The sequence below is a fragment of the Eutrigla gurnardus genome, assembly GCF_963514095.1.
Source record: "Eutrigla gurnardus genome assembly, chromosome: 14".
Classification (NCBI taxonomy): Eukaryota; Metazoa; Chordata; class Actinopteri; order Perciformes; family Triglidae; genus Eutrigla; species Eutrigla gurnardus.
Window position 1 is genome coordinate 24,304,007 of NC_139937.1, and position 21,592 is coordinate 24,325,598.

General features: G+C 40.0%; 2 protein-coding genes and 1 long non-coding RNA gene across 3 annotated transcripts in view; 2 read left to right on the forward strand and 1 right to left on the reverse strand.

The window, feature by feature from the left end:
* The first annotated feature begins 2,930 nt into the window (after nt 1-2,930).
* Nucleotides 2,931-3,961, forward strand: LOC311024278. The gene is made up of 2 exons (XR_014598290.1): nt 2,931-2,991; nt 3,781-3,961. It is a non-coding gene; the product is annotated as an uncharacterized lncRNA (long non-coding RNA).
* A 934-nt stretch (nt 3,962-4,895) lies between these two features.
* Nucleotides 4,896-7,872, forward strand: LOC311024448 (apoptosis-associated speck-like protein containing a CARD). The gene is made up of 4 exons (XM_084026862.1): nt 4,896-5,399; nt 5,587-5,634; nt 6,280-6,339; nt 7,221-7,872. Exons 1-4 carry the CDS (start codon nt 5,147-5,149, stop codon nt 7,484-7,486), a joined length of 627 nt encoding a protein of 208 aa, XP_083882988.1. The 5' UTR covers nt 4,896-5,146; the 3' UTR covers nt 7,487-7,872.
* A 390-nt stretch (nt 7,873-8,262) lies between these two features.
* Nucleotides 8,263-21,592, reverse strand: part of LOC311025012 (NACHT, LRR and PYD domains-containing protein 1b allele 5-like) — a 43,105-nt gene continuing 29,775 nt past the window's right edge. Inside the window, exons 5-10 of the mRNA XM_084027676.1 lie at nt 15,966-16,085; nt 14,787-14,919; nt 14,622-14,651; nt 14,432-14,479; nt 13,227-13,286; nt 8,263-10,118 (exon numbers count right to left, since the gene is read on the reverse strand). Coding sequence (XP_083883802.1) covers nt 9,844-10,118; nt 13,227-13,286; nt 14,432-14,479; nt 14,622-14,651; nt 14,787-14,919; nt 15,966-16,085 — 666 coding nt within the window. The 3' untranslated portion in view covers nt 8,263-9,843. The remainder of the gene's footprint in view (nt 10,119-13,226; nt 13,287-14,431; nt 14,480-14,621; nt 14,652-14,786; nt 14,920-15,965; nt 16,086-21,592) is intronic.

Sequence of the window (21,592 nt, forward strand, 5' to 3'; positions counted from 1 at the left end):
GACATCGTTTCTCACAAAATAACCCTGAGCTGCAGTTTCCATGTCCCCCACAGGAGATGCCAGCTCAAATAATGCCTTTATTGAGGGATCAAACTTCTGTCCCTCAATTAACTCTCCCCGAGAGATGGACCCAAGAGGCACAGGAATAACCATTGCCGTAGATTCAGCTACTTCCTGCTTTACAGCCTCATCTTTTCCCCGTCCCATGGCTCGAGTTATTGCACACACTGGAAACAACTCTACCTCAGGCAAAACCTCAGCTGATTCTACCACCTCTGTCTGTAAAGGTGGCAGTACAGGAACCTGAGTGATAACATAAGGTGGTGGAACCTCAGCCCAAACTCTATTTCCTGCCATATCATTTCCAAGAATCATGTCAATGCCTTCCACAGGCAAAGCAGGACGGACCCCAATTGCCACCTCCCCAGTAACCAACCCACAAGCCACCTCCATTTTATGAACTGGCACTGGAATAATAGTCATGCCCATTCCTCGCATCAAAATAAAATTTCCAGTATCTGAATCTGCGGAGAAAGGAAGGACAGACTCACAGACAAAACTATGCTTTGCCCCAGTGTCTCTCAAAATGTTAACTGCCACTTTCTCCCCAAACAAGGAGACATAACCATCAGAAATGAACGCTGCAAAGTCATCATCCCCTTTGGACTCATCCACAGGACAGAGGTCCTCAGAGGGACTGTTTATTTGGAGCGCCATCTGAGCTGAAGGAACAGAGGCAGCCAAAGCAGCTGGTTTTACCTGCGAACTACCTGTGAACTTTGATCTCCCTTTGAGCACAGGACAGTCATTTTTCCAGTGCCCTTTCTGCTGACAGTAATTGCAAATCTTACTGGGATCACGCTTCATCCAGCTACGATCAAATCTAGAGGAACTAGACTCCCCATGTAGCAAAAACGATTTGTCTGTGCGTGCCGAAGTATTCTGCGCATCAACCCTGCCGTTACCAACTGTACTTTTATGAGTCAGGATGTACTCATCGGCCAGCACTGCGGCTTCCTGGGATGTTTTAACTTTTCGTTCATTTAAGTAAGTAACAACACTCTCTGGCACACAGTTTTGAAATTGTTCAAGTGCTACCAAATCACAAAGCTGTTGAAAAGTACCAACTTCTGATGCTGATCACCAACGATTAAACTGGAGGACCATATCCCTTACACATTCAACATAAGTCTGGTGCTCCCTCTTTCTCAAACTCCTGAAACGTTGCCGATAGGCTTCGGGTACCAGCTCATAGGCTTTTAGCACAGCAGCTTTCACTTTAACATACACTTTACTATCTGCCGGACTTAATGCAGAATATGCTTCCTGTGCTTTTCCAGTAAACACACATTGAAGCAACAAGGTACGTTCAGCGTCATGCCACTCACAAGATTCTGCAACCCGCTCGAACAAGGAAAAGAAGGTATCCGGATCTTTCTCACAAAAATGTTGGTACCAACCTTAACTTTGTACTTATGTCACATCTAGGAAAAATTTTCACTAGACCCCACACTGTCCCTGCCTAAACCATCATTAAGCTTGCCCTCCTTAATCAGATTTAGCTTGTAATGTTCCAACTCTAATTTAGACTGTTCTGTTTTGAATTTCATTTTTTCAAGTTCCAATTGTATTTCAAGTTCCTTTTGCTGTTTAAGTTTCTCATGTTCCAATTGCATTGCTAACAACTCTTTCTGTTGTTCAAAACTGAAAGTTGCATTGGTAACCTTGGGCTGAAACTCCTCCCTTTTAAGGACTCCAGCCTCCACCAAGTTTGCTTTCAAAATGGCTCTAATATTTTCTTTCAACCGTTTATCACCAATCTCAATGTCATAATGCTCAGCTATTTTTAACAGCTGATCTTTAGTGTATTGACTGAGAAGATGATCTGAAGGGGAGTGAAAAAACTCATCCACCGAAGCCATTATCAAAATCCTGATTTTTAGGTAGGAATTAATCAAACAGCACAAAATCCACAATATATTTCCCCAATTTACCTTATGCAGACAGGCATTTAGAGAAACCAAAAATCATAAGAAGAGTTCCCCCCCCTAACCTTACCTAACAAAACAAAACAAAATCTTACCTAACCAACTCAACCCTAGTCTTCTGGGAGTCACATGTGGGGGGTACTTATGCACACTAAACCAGTGGAGTGAAGAAAACGACCAGCAATTTGGCCCCTTTCCCACAGCCACGGAGATCCTATAACAATGGCTCTCCTCTTGCCAGTTCACACCGAGAAACATCTGGAAAATATAAACCTTCGTGGATCAACACAATCAAAACGACCAAAAGCTCCCTTAACCAACCACCAAAACCTCAAACCAATCATACGTGTGAATCTCCCATCCATTTTACCAGTAACAAAACAGAGCAGCAACTTGAAAATCTACCACCCTGAACAACAATCCCTAAGGAAACAACAAACTGGCACAAACTGACTGAAACATACTAAACAGTAAGTCTAATAATTCCACTCAAAAATAGATCGACGAGCCCCCATTTTGTCATAGCCCTGGCTCATAGAGCACGACAAAGTGGGAGACAACACACCTTTAACGCAACTTTAACTGAACTTTATTTATAAATGCAACCCAAAACAACATAACAAAGAAGTCTGTAATCTGTAGAGTCAGTAATGTCTGCAGTGTTGTTTGTAATTGAGGGTGGTGATGATAACACAAAAGAACACACAAACCAAACAGGCAGCAAGTCGTCAGAGAGAGAGAGACAATGTGAAGGAGGAGCCAGCTAAATAACTTGGGCCTAGGCTGCCCAGGTGAATCTCGTCAGATCAGCAGCTCCACCCATCTACCTGAAATGAGCCTGCAAGAAAAAAACACACAACGGGACGACAAGGAGAGAGCTGGGTCGTCACAGCATTAAGTTATGAATGTGTAAAGAAATGCACAAAGTGTAGAGTAACTGTTCAAATATTTTTCCCCCTCCAAAAGTTTACAGCCCCAAGATCCTGATCGTGGTGGGGAACAGGTACACTTGATTGATTCTACATCTCTGAACACGTTTCAGGCTGGATGCTGACCGTTTATAACAAATAATACATAATAAGAGGAGTGTTTCCATCTGAATTGAGATATCAACAATAAACAACTTCAGAATGATCCATCAACGGTGAAGGACGCGGTGTGTCATCCATCATATCTTTTTGTGTGTGTTTTTATTATTATTTCAAGTGAACAATACGGGACAAATACACGAGCAGGGAGACATTTTTATATGTGTATGGTGGTGGTGTGTGTGTGTGTGTGTGGACATCAGGAATTAATATCAAGAATAATAAGGCAAAATATAAAAAACAAAGCTACAACTGAAAAAATAAAAAATGAGAGAAAAAAGATAAAAACAAATAATAATAATAATAATAACAATAATAATAATAACAGTGATAAGAATAATTAAAGATAATGATCATCTTAATAATAATAATAGTGTTAATAAACAGAAACAGTGAAGAGGGAAAAAAGAAAAAAAAGTGAAGATGATGATAAAGAATGATCAAAATAATATGATAAATGATAAACAGAAACAAACGTGATGGTAGAGAGTATAATGATGGTCACAAATTGTAGTAATAATAAAAAATAATCAGACATAATAGCAGTAATGATAATAATTTATATTAATATTAATAAAATAGAATACATTTAAAAAGTGGTGACAACAGAAACCATCATATAGATTAGTGATAATAATAATATAGAAGTCATAGCAATCCATCATATCATGAGTGATCAGTTTTTCAACGTGTTTTTTTCGCAGAGCAGCAGAATCCTGACGTGAAGACATGAACGGCCGATGTTTGTCCTCGGGGAACGTTCCCGTGAATGGACACGTGAACATCGTTCCACCATGCTGGATGAACGATGTCTACGATGGGGCTGACTGCACACACGACATGTTTAGTACTTTGTTGTCATAATAAACAGCCTTTCCTCCTGTGGCTCACTGTGTGTTATATACAATTCACTGCTTTCCAAATAGGGGGAAACTTTAATAATAATTAATAATAATAGATTTTATTTATAGTGCACTTTTCATTCAATGAATCTCAGAGTGTTACATAAAAACATCACATCACAAAAGGGGCATAATTTAGCAGCCAAAGGCAAACTTTGAGGCAGATTTAACGTTTTAAAGGGGAGGGATTGAGATCCGTTGCTTCTAGCGGCCTCTGTGGCGGTAGATGGAACTGCAGGCGAGCCACTTTGCTTCTTGATGATTCTTTTCCTTCTTTACTTCCATTAGTTTGTTTGTTTCTTTTTCTTGGACCGGAAGTTGAATGGTCTTCTTTCTCTGCCTGTTGATCCTCCATTGTGAGTCAGCAGTAATGAAATGTACCTGGTCAATCACTGAAATGTTACGGACTCCCACTTTAATATATGTTTTTTTATATGTTATTGATCAGTGCCTTCGTACACCTTCTCATGAATGTCTGACCTCTTTCTGTCTGTTATTACATTGTGTAACACGCTGTACAGGCTGCTACTGTCGCGTCTGTTGGATGAATAGAAGAAAATATGTTTACCGTTAATATTACTGTTGTATGTTGAGACAGCACCGACAGAATGTTAAAAAACAGAATTAATAAATAGGCCGAACAAAAGAGAAACATTCTAAAATTAAAGATGTTTATAAATAATTAATAATCAGTCTTCTGTTATAAATGTTACTGTTTCCCAACAGTAATATTGATTATTCATTATTAATACAAATAAGCTGAATGGGGGTCCTTGGCCTGGCAATCCTGGCATCTGGGATCCCCTGGTCTAGATCATAAGCAGGCCTTTGCGTCAAATCGGAAATACTAACACTCCACAACACTTCGCTAAACTCCTCCCAATACACGTGAGATAAGATATCTCGGAGGGCCCGAGCAACCTTTGGATTTTCAGCTGTGTTCATTATATTATAGTATGTTTATAGAAACAGTGACTTTTAGATGGATGGATGGATGGATGGATGGATAGATAGATAGATAGATGATCGATTGATTCCCTGTTATCTACAATACAGTAAATGTTTTTCCCGATAGCATTGAACGCATCATTCCCGCCTGAAACTCAGCGCGTTTCTCTCGGCGGGTCTGGTTCGGCGGTTCGGCGGTTCGGGATCTATCGGTTAAAAAATGCCCCCCAAAACCATCAGCAGGGCTATAAAGGACGCGCTGGAGCAGCTGACCAAGGAGGGCTTCGAAGCTTTCTGCGACCAGCTGCTGGACCGCAGGGAAGAGCCGCGGGTCCGACGCAACAAAGTGGAGGGGAAAAGCTTCCTGGTTATCGCAAATGTCTTGGTCCAAACTTTCACCGAGGCCGGAGCTGCCCGAGTGGCCGAGGAAATACTGAGAGAGATCGACTGCAACAGTGAGGCGGACCAACTGGGTAAATATATATTTAATTTAGCGCGGTTCATTCTTACTTTCACTTTCGAGCTGTGGCTCAACGGTCTGACCGAAGAGTCGGTTTGGTCTAGTAGAGGGTTCATAAAACCCAGCAGCATATTAAATATTCATAAACGGTGTTTTAGTCAGAGTGTTATCAGGATGTAACCGTGCTTCCTATATGACAGTTGCAGACATCGCTGGACTGACGTCCTCCACACCTGCTTCCGGTGACCGTGAGTTGTTTTTAACACGAGACATTATATTAATATTGGAAATATTGGAACCAACATTTGTGTGTTTTTTAAGCATTGAGGACGAGGTGTTTCTATGTGTAATATTATGTTTGTATATTATATGTCTTAATAATAATATAAATAATATATATTATTATAATTTAATTATAACATTTATATAAATAATAATAATAATGACAGATTTAGCTTAACGTGTTGTATTGAGTTGTCGTATTGCATATTGAACAAACCCCGTAACAAGATAATCAATAGTGCAAGAGAGAGAAATGTCTCTTAAAAGACAAATAAATAAAATAAAGGAGAATCCAGCACAAGTTATTTGCTTTGGACTTGGCCAAGCATGTATCTGGGATTTCCACGTTCAAAGCAGCAATAGTGGTTATTATGGAGCTCACGCAAATAAATACACATAATTGACGGGCAAAGATTCCTATGAAATATTATTATCTTAATATTATCTTAATCTGGCATCCAAGAGGGCACAAAAAAGAGTTGAGGACAAATTAAGGAGGAAATGGATTTTAATCGTCTATCTTTACCTTGAAAGACGGCCTTTTGTTTGCTGTGTGTCTGAAAAAACACGCATTAACACTCTTTCATGAAGCAATTTTGAATTTGTTTCAGATGGGAGACGGTCAGCTGGAGCGGCTGCTGTGAACACCGTGGCAGGAGGTGGATGCACAGGTAAGGTGATGTCTTCATCGTGAACGCTGCCTGCCATCGGACACCGATCAGATTGAGACTGTTGAATTCAAATGAATTAGTTTGACACTTATTGTGTTATTTCTCAGAGTTGGACGAGAAGATCGCTGTAATGTTTGCACATTGAGGATAGAGCCAGGAGATATTTAGCTTAGCTTAGCATAAAGACTGGAAGCAAAGGGAAACAGTTAGCCTGGTTCAGTCCAGAACTCCTAAAAACCACAACCTTGTAACGAGCTCGCTGTTCTCCGGTTCCTCCTGTCTCTGTGCTAAACTAAGCTAAATGTCTCCTAGATTTGTGTGTGTGTGTGTGTGTGTGTGTGTGTGTGTGTGTGTAGAGTACAGACATGAGGGCTGTATCTTTTCAATTCAATTTTATTTCTAGTGTCATATCACAACAGAAGTCATCTCAGGACACATTGAAAATGTAATAAATCATGAGCATATTCTAGTCCTGTTCAGAGTCCCAACATCCCCAGGAGCGTTGCAGCGACAGTGGCGAGAAAAAACTGCCTTAATACGCTTTTAGGCAGAAATCTGGTGCAGCCCAGGCCCTCGGGTTCCAACTGCATTTGGTGGTGGTAGTAGTATAGTAGAAGTATAGTATATAGTATCTATCTTCTCATCTTACTCTTGGCATGAAAGTGCGTCTCCCAAAAATGTCGTATCGTAGAAACTTTAGATGCAAGAGCTTTACAGAATTTGGAGAACACGTAACTTCGTAGCTGTAAACTGAACCCTTATTCTTTCAGATGTAGTTTAATGCCAGAGTTAGAAATCCACTATTTGATCATCAAAATGAACCTTTTCCTCTGAAGAAAATGCACAAAGTTGTAATCAGGCATTCCTCCTTCTTTCCTCAGGGGCTCAGTTTGTGGATAAACATAGACTCCAGCTGATCGAAAGAGTGAAAAACATTGAACCCATTTTTGATGAGCTCCTCGACAGAGGCATCATCCAACAAGAGAGTTACGATGAAATCTTGGCTAGCCGCACTGATCAGGAGAAGATGAGGAAGCTCTACTCCGGTCCCCTGACTGCTGCCGGACCTGACGGCAAAGACGTCTTCTACGCAATCCTCGAGGAAAGGGAGACATATCTCATTGCTGACCTCAAGAAGAAGAAGTGAAATTCATCATCAGACCAAATCTACATTCTACCTGAACACAAACAGCTTTTATATAATCAAACTGGGGGAGATATTCATTTTAATGCTACGCTAAATGTTTAAACGGAGCCGTTTCCTCTTAAATCCAATGAAATGTATACTTATGTGGTCCAGCCCCGATCAATCAATGAATTATCAGACAATCATGTAAGAAACGAACAAGTTATCATCAGACATGTTTTTATCCAACAAATGACAAATTGGAATGAAAGTATAGTTTATGTAAATGAAAACATAACATAAGCTTCATTTATACCAAATGTGTTTTTTTTTAAATCACTTTTATCACAAAATGTTTTATATTTTTAAATTTATACATTTATAATAAAATCTTCTGCTTGCTATGAGTGGTTCTTCGTGGTATTTTCAGCTTTCAGGCTTCTTTGCATGTAAGAATTTAGGAGCTCTGAATGTTTCATGTCCAACGGCCTCAATTTATTGAACGACTTTCCTTTGACAACATTTGGATGTTCTGCAGTTTCTCTCTGAGATGTTATGAACGCGAGGAGAGGCGTGAAAAACGAGACTTTTTTGCTTTTAGGAAGGTTCCTAAAGGGAGAAATGTTCAGATGTAAACAAGCCATGATAAGAGCAGTTTGAATTCTCTGAATGCAAAGGAAAGGTGCTTCTTTGCTTCCTTTCAAAACCTTTGCATGTTTAACAATTGCTTCCATGCAGACAAATAGTTATTGGATTGAGACAGACATTGGACAGTGATATTTTTTATTTCATTTGTATTTATTTATTTCAAGCATGTTACAAATGTTTAAAAAAATAACTGCAGCAAACGAATTCTTGATTATGAACAACAATCATCAACATGAACAAATATTAAATCTCCAAAAAGTGAGTGTAAGCCAACTAATAATTACATATTTTTTATTTCTTACATAATATTGAATTTGTAACATTGAAATAACAAAAAAACTGAAAATGAACTAAAGTATAGTTTGTTGTGCTTTCAACATTCGCGTTGCGTGAACAGTTAACTGAGCTTAACATGACGTCATACGCCCCCTGGTGGAACGTTTAATCATTACACCTCACGTTCAACTCCGCCACAAAAACGACATAAACGGGGTTTAATCTGACAAATAACATCACCCAAGGTTAATAAAATAATAATATTATATTTTACAACTTCAAACACGTCATTACACACAGACAAGGGTTTAACTGAGGTTCGTAGTGGAGCCAAATTGAACAGGAGTGTTTGACTGGTCCGTCACTGAAAAGTGTCCCACCGGAAACAAAACCCAAAGCCCCGCGGGGCAGAACAATAACACATTAAAAGGTTAACATAGCAAAAATATAACTGAACGGTTAAATCCACATTATTGTGTTGGTCAGTTGGTTTACAGGCAACAGAGTTGATTGTAACAGCGACCGGAAAGAGGAGCTGCTGGACCGGAAGCCGTTCATCAGCCGTCGCATTACAGTGACGTAGCTTAATGAAAGTCCAGTAAATGGGCGGGAAGGCTCAGGTGAGGGAATCAACTGATTATTGCTGTGCAGAACTGCAGATGAGTGTGGATCTGGGACGAGTTGGTGATCGGGCAGCAGATGAACCCAAGGCAACAAAACAAAAACATGAAACCAGATCAGAATAGAGGCGTACAAAAGGTAATAGAGGGCGACTAGGGAAGCTCTCATGGACGTGGAATCAGGATCTGATCCGGTGCCGAGGCCGTCTGGAGATCAGCTCAGGACCCAAAGGTGAGAGGAAGATAGCTGTCAGATGAATCTACGTTTATATTAGTTCATAATGTAAAGCAACAACAGAATATAGGCCTGCCATGACTATGGATGGGATAGTCCATTTTGGCGTTATAGTCCTGCATTAGACCCTGGTTCACCCAACAAAAAGAGACAAACTCACAACAACAAACATAGATGCAATGTTTTAGTAGCTTTAATCAGCCTGACGGAGTAAAACTAGGAATTCCTCATGGTTCCTACCAGTAAACAATACCTGTTGCTGGACCTGTGTGTAGGCTTTTATTGCCCCAGGATGTGCATGTGAAGGCTCCCTGTGGTTCCTGTGCTGATATCGACATTCAAGGTTGTGTTAACAATTTGAGCTAATTTCTTGCTTGTAGATATTTACATTAGCAAAAGCTTTATATGACACGTTGAGACAGTGACAGTGCAATAATACTGATATATTCTATGATACTCCTACCTCAGCAGCAGATACACTACTATACCCATACCTGCAAACTCATGAGGGTGACAAAGGTGACAAACTAAACCGTTGTAGGGGGTCTGGCCTGACATTTGCTTTGCGATGCAGAAAACAGGTGAATTCAACACAGTATTTATGAGTTCTTCTTCTTGAGACTGGCAACAAGAAACGGCTCTTTCTCCTCAAGGATTTTGAAGAAGATGTCTTTTCCGTCGCGTCCGGCTGCATTCAGGGGACCTCCGAAGAGTTTTCTCATCTTCTCCCGGGTGGTTGGAATGGCAGACATTCTGTCATAAAATTCTTGCTGGATTACAACTTCTCTCAGGAGATGATCCAAGATTGGTTCAATGTTGTTCACTCTGTCGATCAGATCACACTGGTGTTTATCCACGAAGTGATCGCCTGAGGCTAGAGGGAAAGAAAAAGAATTGGATTCAGGTCAACAGCCTACCTGGTGACATCACTTTCTAGAACATTTAAGAAATCTACCCATCCATTGTCCACCGCTTATCCTGTATTCAGGGTCGGGGGTGGTAACAGGTAACCAGTCTATCACAGGGCTGACATGTAGAGACAGACAGGTAACCAGTCTATCACAGGGAGACATGTAGAGACAGACAGGTAACCAGTCTATCACAGGGCTGACATGTAGAGACAGACAGGTAACCAGTCTATCACAGGGCTGACATGTTGAGACAGACAGGTAACCAGTCTATCACAGGGCTGACATGTTGAGACAGACAGGTAACCAGTCTATCACAGGGCTGACATGTAGAGACAGACAGGTAACCAGTCTATCACAGGGAGACATGTAGAGACAGACAGGTAACCAGTCTATCACAGGGAGACATGTAGAGACAGACAGGTAACCAGTCTATCACAGGGAGACATGTAGAGACAGACAGGTAACCAGTCTATCACAGGGAGACATGAAGAGACAGACAGGTAACCAGTCTATCACAGGGAGACATGTAGAGACAGACAGGTAACCAGTCTATCACAGGGAGACATGTAGAGACAGACAGGTCTTACCTTGTATGTGACCTGTCTTTTCTTGTGAAAATGAAAAAGGAGGAAAAGAAAATAGACATCTTTTGACTTCACTCATGAAGATTTTATTATAAATGTATATACATTTAAAAATATAAACCATTTTGTGATAAAAGTGATTTAAAAAAAGCACATTTGGTATAAATGAAGCTTATGTTATGTTTTCATTTACTTAAACTAGACTTTCATTCCATTTGTCATTTGTTGGATAAAAACATGTCTGATGATAACTTGTTCGTTTCTTACATGATTGTCTGATAATTCATTGATTGATCGGGGCTGGACCACATAAGTATACATTTCATTGGATTTAAGAGGAAACGGCTCTGTTTAAACATTTCGCGTAGCATTAAAATGAATATCTCCCCCACTTTGATTATATAAAAACTGTTTGTGTTCAGGTAGAATGTATTTTTGGTCTGATGATGAATTTCACTTCTTCTTCTTGAGGTCAGCAATGAGATATGTCTCCCTTTCCTCGAGGATTGCGTAGAAGACGTCTTTGCCGTCAGGTCCGGCAGCAGTCAGGGGACCGGAGTAGAGCTTCCTCATCTTCTCCTGATCAGTGCGGCTCGCCAAGATTTCATCGTAACTCTCTTGTTGGATGATGCCTTTGTCGAGGAGCTCATCAAAAATGGGTTCAATGTTTTTCACTCTTTTGATCAGCTGGAGTCTATGTTTATCCACGAACTGAGCCCCTGAGGAAAGAAGGAGGAATGCCTGATTACAACTTTGTACATTTTCTTCAGAGGAAAAGGTTCATTTTGATGATCAAATAGTGGATTTCTAACTCTGGCATTAAACTACATCTGAAAGAATAAGGGTTCAGTTTACAGCTACGAAGTTACGTGTTCTCCAAATTCTGTAAAGCTCTTGCATCTAAAGTTTCTACGATACGACATTTTTGGGAGACGCACTTTCATGCCAAGAGTAAGATGAGAAGATAGATACTATATACTATACTTCTACTATAGTACTACCAACACCAAATGCAGTTGAAACCCGAGGGCCTGGGCTGCACCAGATTTCTGCCTAAAAGCCTTTTAAAGCAACACTAAAGAGTATTTAGTGCCTTAAAATAATGTTTCCAAAATAGTTTCAGTGGTTCATCAGCTCAAAACCGGGTCAACGGGACTTCAGCATTCGCTCTGCAGCCCTCTATTGGCTGTAACCGCACTATGTAACTTTGCCTTGTCGGGTAGTGTTTTTGTAGTTCTAATGAGACTACAAATTTGACCTGCTTTACGGCAAGCGTTACAAAAGCCGGTAGGTGGAGGCTTTGCGTGGAGATCAGTGGGAGAACACCCGGCAGGTGTGTAGAAGATACTTTGCAGCTAGGTAGTTTTCAAATTGGTATCATGGCAGAACCTGCAAAGAAAAGGAGGAGTATAATGTCCGATGAGGCGAAGGAAAGAAAACGGGAGTATGACAAATAAAGAGCTTGTATGAGAGTGAATATCGGACCGGCTCACACTCGAGAGCTGAAGGAGGCTACAAAATGCAAGACGGATGGTGACTTGGTTTTGTTGCTGCTGGACTTGTAAATAATACCGGTAATCATTTTTTTCCCAACAGTGTGCATCTGTGTACAATACATTGATTATTTTATTGGCTCATGTTAGCTAAGGCGTTAGCTATTGTGCTAATATATATGTAACTATCGCTATGGCTCATGTTAGCTAATCTTAGCTAAGGCGTTAGCTATTGTGCTAATATATATGTAACTATCGCTATGGCTCATGTTAGCTAATCTTAGCTAAGACGTTAGCTACTCTACCTTGTCACTGGACATCGTTCAAATCGTTCATCGTTTCCAGAGCCGGTTCTGCATACAAACAAATAACGTGCGTGCGACGGTAGGCTGGGGTAGGCTAAATTATTTACAACGGCAGTAATGGACAATTCCCTTCCAACCTGTAGGGGGACCGAAGAGGAATGGTTCTTAAGTGTTGCTTTAAGGCAGTTTTTTCTCGCCTCTGTCGCTGCAACGCTCCTGGGGATGTTGGGACTCTGAACAGGACTAGAATATGCTCATGATTTATTACATTTTCAATGTGTCCTGAGATGACTGCTGTTGTGATATGACACTATAAATACAATTTAATTGAATAGATACAGCCCTCGTGTCTGTACTCTACACACACACACACACACACACACACACACACACACACACACACAAATCTAGGAGACATTTAGCTTAGTTTAGCACAGAGACAGGAGGAACTGGAGAACAGCGAGCTCGTCCCAATGTTGTGGTTTTTAGGAGTTCTGGACTGAACCAGGCTTACCCTTTGCTTCCAGTCTGTATGCTAAGCTAAGCTAAATGTCTCCTGGCTCTATCCTCAATGTGCAAACTCTGAGAAATAACACAATAAGTGTCAAACTAATTCATTTGAATTCAACAGTCTCAATCTGATCGGTGTCCGATGGCAGGCAGCGTTCACGATGAAGACATCACCTTACCTGTGCATCCACCTCCTGCCACGGTGTTCACAGCAGCCGCTTCAGCTGACCCTCTCCCGTCTGAAACAAATTCAAAATTGCTTCATGAAAGAGTGTTAATGCGTGTTTTTTCAGACACACAGCAAACAAAAGGCTGTCTTTCAAGGTAAAGATAGACGATTAAAATGCATTTCCTCCTGAATTTGTCCTCAACTCTTTTTTATGAAGTGTCCTCTTGGATGCCAGATTAAGATAATAATATTTCATAGGAATGTTTGCCCGTCATTTATGTGTATATATTTGCGTGAGCTCCATAATAACCACTATTGCTGCTTTGAACGTGGAAATCCCAGATACATGCTCAGCCGGTTTAAACGTTTTCAAACCGGTCTGGGCCAAAGCGAGAACCGGTTATACCGACCTTTACCACTAGGTGTCGCACTTGCCATAGCAGACCCCCCAGAGTGATAGCTTATAGGAGAGTCAAAAATATGCCGCGATCTAACGTTCACTTTGCTTTCCGTGTGACGTATTCAAAGAGCGTCGGAATTTGAGCTTGTGGCTTAAAAATAATTATGAAAGGTGAACTTTAGCTCGTTTTGCATATTTACTCTTCAACAAGTGAAGTTGCTGTTCATCATATACGTGTTGCTGCTTATGTTGGCGCCCTCGTAGAGCAACTAGCCTTTTTATCTTCATCTATCGGATCTACGTTCTCAGCTGTTAAACGTCTGGCACGTTGCCATAGTAACGCGTCTTCAAAACGTCGACGTAAACAGTGTCGTGCGCACGTATAAAAAGGATGCCGAAATAAGACATAATGACGATTTGTAAAAAAAAAAAATGGTTTTGTAGGGTTTGTTAGGTCTGTCTGAAAGATTTTATGAGCAAATTTTATTGAATTTTATTTATTTGTCTTTTAAGAGACATTTCTCTCTCTTGCACTATTGATTATTTTGTTAAGGGGTTTGTTCAATATGCAATACGACAACTCAATACAACACGTTAAGCTAAATCTGTAATTATTCTTATTACAATTAATATTTATATAAATGTTATAATTAAATTGTAATAATATATATTATTTTTATTATTATGAAGACACATAATATACAAACATAATATTACACATAGAAACACCTCGTCCTCAATGCTTAAAAAACATACAAATGTTGGTTCCAATATTTCCAATATTAATATAATGTCTCGTGTTAAAAACAACTCACGGTCACCGGAAGCAGGTGTGGAGGACGTCAGTCCAGCGATGTCTGCAACTGTCATATAGGAAGCACGGTTACATCCTGATAACACTCTGACTAAAACACCGTTTATGAATATTTAATATGCTGCTGGGTTTTATCAACCCACTCCTAGACCAAACCGACTCTTCGGTCAGACCGTTGAGCCATGTCTTACCTTGTATGTGACCGGTGTTTTGGTATTCTTCTGAAAAAGAAAAAGGAGGAAAAGAAAAGAGACATATTTTGGCTTCACTCATGATACATATTTGAGTGACAGTGGAAGTTAAAAGTGTTTAATAGGCTATTCAGATGAATTCTGGTGATATTATTTAAATCTGACCTTTTCGAATCATATGGTTCCATACTGTTTGAAGCTCTTTACTGTGTTTGAGCTTGAGTGCAAAGTCTGCGTCTGGATTTCTTATGAACACTTCGGAGTAATTTGGCATGCTTTCATATATGAGCTGTATGTACTGAGGAAAAAAAATAAATTATGGGAAAAGGAAGTTAGACTCTCAGCATCCGGAGTTTGCAACAGCGATTAGTACGTTTTTTTTCTCATCTAAATCAAAGACATGAACAGAAGGGGGCAAAAATGATAACTGCCAAATATTGGTAAAATGTCATGATTTCAGATATTTAAATGTATTATTTAAATATTCATAATAACATAACGCTCACATTGTTCATAGATATTTAAAGCAACACTAAAGAGTATTAAGTGCCTTAAAATAATGTTTCCAAAATAGTTTCAGTGATTCATCACCTCAAAAAAGCATTCGCTCTGCAGCCCTCTATCAGCTGTAACCGCACTATGTAACTTTGCCTCGTAGGGTAGTGGTTTTGTAGTTCTACAATTGTAATGAGACTACAATTTGACCTGCTTTACGGCAAGCGTTTCAAAAGCCGGTAGGTGGAGGCTCTGCGTGGAGATCAGTGGGAGAACACCCGGCAGGTGCGTAGAAGAGACATTGCAGCTAAAATTGGTATCATGGCAGAGCCTGCAAAGAAAAGGAGGAGTATAATGTCTGATGAGGCGAAGGAAAGAAAACGGGAGCATGACAAATAAAGAGCTTGTATGAGAGTGAACATCGGACCGGCTCACACTCGAGAGCTGAAGGAGGCTACAAAATGCAAGACGGATGGTGACTTGGTTTTGTTGCTGCTGGACTTGTAAATAATACCGGTAATCATTTTTTTTCCATCAGTGTGCATCTGTGTACAATACATTGTCGATTATTTTATTGGCTCATGTTAGCTAAGGTGTTAGCTATTGTGCTAATATATATATATGTAACTATCGCTATGGCTCATGTTAGCTAATCTTAGCTAAGGCGTTAGCTACTCTACCTTGTCACTGGACATCGTCCAGGCTAAATTATTTACGACAGCAGTAATGGACAATTCCCTTCCAACCTGTAGGGGGACCGAAGAGGAAAAGTTCTTAAGTGTTGCTTTAAATAAAAAGGTTGATTTTAGGTTTGAAGCACTGAAATAATCTTATTTCAGTCAAACATACTTCAGGACGAACTTCTGCACCGTGGAAATCTGCTGTGAGGATGAAACGATCTTCCATTTTCAGGTACTCCTGTGGCGGCGGCTTTTTGATGATTTTGTATCCGTAGCTCTTGTCCAGTTGCTGTTGGGACAAAAACATGAGTTGCCTGTGCTGCGTTTTCATCATGTGATTTGTGGAATTAGTGACAATAAGATATGAAATAACCTGTTTTAGACCAGGATCACGTGGGATCAGATAGGAGTGTGAGGAATGCTGTGTTGATCTTGTATATTAAAACATCACACCGTATCTTGAATGGGATGCCAAGTTTCACCAGGAATGCTCTGATAGAGAAAACTGGTTCGGACAGTTTGACGTGGTGCGATGTGACCTCGGATGCTTTCTCCACGACATCTCCACAGTCCTCTATGTGCAGGACTGCAAACTTGTCCCATATTTCAGGGTTGTCGTCTGCACAACATAAGAGCACATAACATAAGGATTGCATCAGCTGTTGTACTCATGCTGTCTGGAATTTAAAGATCCCATATTATACTGTTTTTCATCAATTCCACACAGCTGTCAGAGGTTCAACAACACTGTATTCGATATGCATTGCCCCAAACCCATCTGTGGTCCTGAGTTTCAGCTGTCTAAAAGTTGCTCAAATGTGACCCGCCATGGCAAAACCAGCGAATTCGCGTAAATGACAAAATAAGTTTTTTTTTTTCAAAATGAGTGATTTTCGTTTTTTTTTGCAGAATATGCAAGTTGAGATCATGAAGAAGCCACTCCATGTTTCAGATAACAGTATTGGTTGTCGTAAAAGTATACATTTTGTATTTGTAGTTTCTGAAAAAATCGAAAAACATGACGGCGATGCAGTTCATTTCCATACTGATTACCGTTGGCCATTCACGCGCTGTTATGTTAGAAGCGAAACACATGGCTACTGATACAGCGTCCACGTCGGCCGCAGCGGCGCTGGAGCGGAAGATATCAGACGCTATATCTACGGTTACATTTCAACGGGATAAAGACAGCGAAATGGAGGAAATCTGTAACTTTGACTGCAAATGCTACAGAAGAAGAAAGGAGAACTCTCTCCTTGGAAGACATTCATGTAGCGACAAACTTTCTCAAGAGCTTATGTACAGCATACGGATGGATTCTTTAGCTGCCGAAAAAGAGCAAACGGACATACAGTAGTTACGTCGGAAATGACTGCATCCACCAAAAAGCCGCAGATGAAAAGAAAGTCCGCCCGGACCTCTTATTTCATCAGAGCCAACGAAGTCTGAAGGAATACTTTTTAGTTTCTTCTGGAGTTAGTTTCCGTTAACATCCAAGTTATCTACTTTGCTTAGCTGACTAAGCTAGCTCAGTACTGTCGTTTTAAAAGTATATGCACATCGAAACTAAGCTGTAATGGGAGGTTTTTGGCTCGTAATGTGGGCATCTGATTTAACAGTAAGGTGCCAAGGGGCACGTTCTGTCCACTTACCTATGCAGATCCAGTGTGGCAGCTGTACTTCAAATAGCTTCCCGGCGATGACTGTGATGTCCATTAGGGGACCTGCAGGCATGTATTGCATCGACTCCATCCTCTTCATATGTCCTTCCCAAGAGCAGAACTGATACTTTAAGCTGACCTTTTCCTTGCAGACCCAGCGCAAGCCAGAGACGCTGCATTCAAAGTTTCCCGCGTCAGACTGTAGGCTACAGCAAGCCATGGAAAAATAACAAATGAAATAAAAAAGATGAGCATATATCCCTAGAATATAGTTCCAGTTTGCTGTGATGCAGGATTTAGGACCTTATTCTTTTTTCACCTGTACGTCGGAGCCTCATCTGCATCTGCACTGTTCACGTCAGGTTCAACTTTAGTCCAGTCGCTGCAGTCCTGCTGCAGAGGACCAGATGTTTGGAAATAAGTGGAGATGGGGCTTTTTGCAACATAACATAAATGAACAAATGAAAGTGATGAACTGATGTGAGGATTACCATAACGCTTCCACCACCCTCAGGCTCCATGCGTCCCGGAGGCACTTGTGAAGACATGTCTGAATTTGTTTCAAATTGTTATTTTGATATATAAGGTCATGTGATTAATGTGGTATTTAACTTGAAATATTTCAAGTGAATAATTAGCATGAGGGGGAAAGCCTGTCAGCACTGAGATTCTCACTGAGATCGTAGTGGTTTCACAGAGGTCTACGATAGTCTGGTTGGGTCTAATGTGAGGTTCTATGTGGAGGAACCAGAGACTGTCTACGGTCCATCAACAAGGTCGCTGCTGTATTTATGTCTAAATTATGTTATTCTAAGTGTTGATGGAGCAGCTACAGTGTTTACAATCATCATTATGTAGTTAGTTCAGCAGCCTTTTTGTGTTGCAATTAAAGTCCTGGAGAATAATAATTCAAGGAAAAGTCTGAGGATCACCAAAGGGATTACGATGCATCCTCAAAGCACAATGAATGTAGAAACAACATTTCTTGGCACTCCATGCAAGAGTTCACTGGTACTTGAGGGAAAAGTCCAGGATCATCAAAGATCTCTGGACAAAATGTAATTGTGATGCATCCAATAATGGTCCAGTGTGTCCGTCACACCGAAGGACAAACACCAACATTACCATGGAGCCCCTTGCATGGCTGAAACACTGACTGATCTGATCTAATTGAAGCATGTGCTTCAACGGACGTTATTCAAACCACAAATTTAAATGGCTGTTTGACCGTCCACATGCAATTTGATTTAAGAAAAAAAAGGCATTAAAGTGAAATAAACAAAAACAAACTTGCCTTTGGATCCTGACCTAACGTCCAACAACCTCTGCACCAGATCACTCCTGTTCATCTGCGTTAAAACCTCCCTGGTCACCTCCAAAGCCTGTTGGCTGTAGGTCTCCATCATCAGCTCCACTATTCCAGCTTTGCCTGCCAGCACCATTCTCTGTCTGGAGATTCTTGGGAGGCCTTTCTCCATTTTACTGTCCTGCAAGACATGCTTGAATTTCTCGAGCTCATCGTAGTTGAAATCTTCCAGCGTTTCCAAAAGCTTCAACTGGACTGACATTTTCTCTGAGGAGGAAGAAAAGAGAAAATAACTGACCGATTCCAAATCAGACTTTAAAAGACTTAGTTGCTTTTGAACAAAATATAAATAAATAATTAGAAAATAACATATTCTGCTTCAGAACACTCTACTCACTCAATGCAGAAGCCATGCAACAAATACTTCCTTTGATAAAATTATCATGTGAAAATTGTGTCAAACTATTTAATTTAATATTCATTGTGTATCAATCCACAATAATATTGCATGATAAACACGGCACCCAGTAGCCTGGTCATACCAATAACTGTCAATTATTCAACCATTCCTCAATTGACGGTCATTCATGTGCAATAACAATATCAAAATGTCATGTATTCTATTATACAATAATGTGAACTCAACTACTCAGTCTGTACTTGATTACATTTTTAAATAGTAGTATTTTGTTAATATCTGTTATTTATTACATTCTGTTTTGCCTCTTGTTGTTGCACTATCCTCTTTGCTGCTGTAATCCTGTAAATGTCCCCGCCGTGGGACTAATAAAGGTTTATCTTATCGTAACAGAGGTGCTGATTAAAGTCAACAGCAAAGTGATTATTTGGCCTACATGTACTGTATTTAACTGTACATTGTACTTATATTTAAAAAAGAATTACACCAAATTAATTCCAGTGACATCACAAAAATCAAAGAGGCTGGATTCAATTGGCTGATGCTGCATGTTATTGCTTTGCTGCCCTTTTTATTTATTTTATAACATTTTTCATGGGCGGTTGAATAAAGTTTTAACCACTTTCTTTAAAATATATTTCTATTTTTCTCTCTGACCTTTGAATCCTGAGTTGGACATTCCCGTCACCAGATCAGTCCTGTTCATGTCCCTTAAAATGTCGATGGTCACCTCCCAAGACTGCAAACCACAGGTCTCCACCATCAGTTCCACCAGTAGGTCTGCACTACTGTGCGATGTTTCCCAGTTCATGTGTCGGACCCTCTTCATGAAGAGTGTGAGCTTCAGCAACCACTTGAATTTCTTCAGCTCCTCCTCACTCAAAGTCTTCACTGTTTCCAAAAGAATCCGTTTCAAATCCTGTGTAAATGTGTAATTTCCCAATTGGGACGGTTAAAGATGAATTTATCTGCATTTTGTCAGTGTTATAGACGTCGAGTGTAAATGTTATAAGATTAGTTTTTTCTGCATGATCACTCAAGACAATGAAACACTAATATCTTTTCTACTGATTTCATTTTCTTTTAAAAGTATTAAGTGTTTTTATTTCTTAACATCAAAGCCAAATATGAGTCCCTCCATCCTTTAATTCATATTAATTAATAACTCCTTTCTGATCTCAACGCATCATGTTTCTGTAACAGGAGCTCAAAGAAATGGTTTTCTCTCTTTTCCATCATAACATTATTACTTAAGAGCTCAACATTAACAGTGAGAGGCAATTTAAGAAACTCACTGTTTGGTTTGTTTTATCATTTATGATGATTTAAAATGTAAAATATAGTCATACTCACGTTCAGCAACAGTGTAGGTTGATGTTCATCCACAAAGTGTTGCTCTGAGGAGAAAAGACATTAAATAACTCAGACAATTCAAATCTAATTGAATCACTAATAATCACTTTTAATGAGACACAGTTGCTTCAAAAGAAAATAAAAGAATTTCAGTACAAAACACAGAACTCAATCAGATTTACCTTTTTATTATTATGAATTATATAAATTAATTATTAGACACATGATTATGTTGTGTTTTTGTTTTAATCTTTACAATCGCACCATTTATACTGGACTTTGTGGCATAACGCCGCCACCACGCCTCCATTCTGTCTCTGTACCTTTGACACCAAAAAGAAAGAAGGAGTGATCATCCTGCAACGAGAAGGCGGAGTAAAGGGGCTTATGTCTTACCTGTGAGTCCTGAACTGGGCTTTGGTAACCTCTGTATCAGATCTGTCCTGTTCATTTGTTTAAGAGCCTCCGTGGTTAACTCCACAGACTGTTGGCCGTAGGTCTCCATCATCAGATACACGGTCATCCTTCTGCCTTTCTTATAACTGTGTCGCCCCATAAATGGGAAGGATGAGAGTTTCTTCTGACGGACAATCGACCTCAGGAAACTCCTGAATCTCTCAAACCTCAGATCATCCAAATCATTCAGGGTTTCCAAAATCAGCTGTTGAACAGCTACTCTTGTCGCTACCTGAAAAATAATACGTTCATTAAATAAATATGTAGTCCATGAATGAACCTGCATTAGGTGAATGAAAGCTGTGTTGTACTCAGTCAGACAGATGTAACATTACTCACTTTCCTGATCACTCCAGACCGGTGTTCACCTGAGTCTTGCTCTGAGGGGAAAAGTGGCAAAAGTCATTGATTCAACATTTTGGGGATTTTGACATGTTTTTTCTTTATTGTTATTACTTTTGGGTCCTGAGCTGCTGTCTGACAGCCTCTGCACCAGATCAGTCCTGTTGATCTTCTCCAAAACCTCCTTGGTCTTATTCACAGCCTCTTCGTTGTAGTGCAACACCATTAAAAACACCATGTCCTGATGTCCTGTTATCTTA

Coding starts and splice junctions, on each gene's coding strand:
- LOC311024448 (XM_084026862.1), top strand. CDS start 5,147: ATGCCCCCCAAAACCATCAGCAGGGCTATAAAGGACGCGCTGGAGCAG. Junction 5,400..5,586: donor CAGTGAGGCGGACCAACTGG/GTAAATATATAT, acceptor CCTATATGACAG/TTGCAGACATCGCTGGACTG. Junction 5,635..6,279: donor CACACCTGCTTCCGGTGACC/GTGAGTTGTTTT, acceptor AATTTGTTTCAG/ATGGGAGACGGTCAGCTGGA.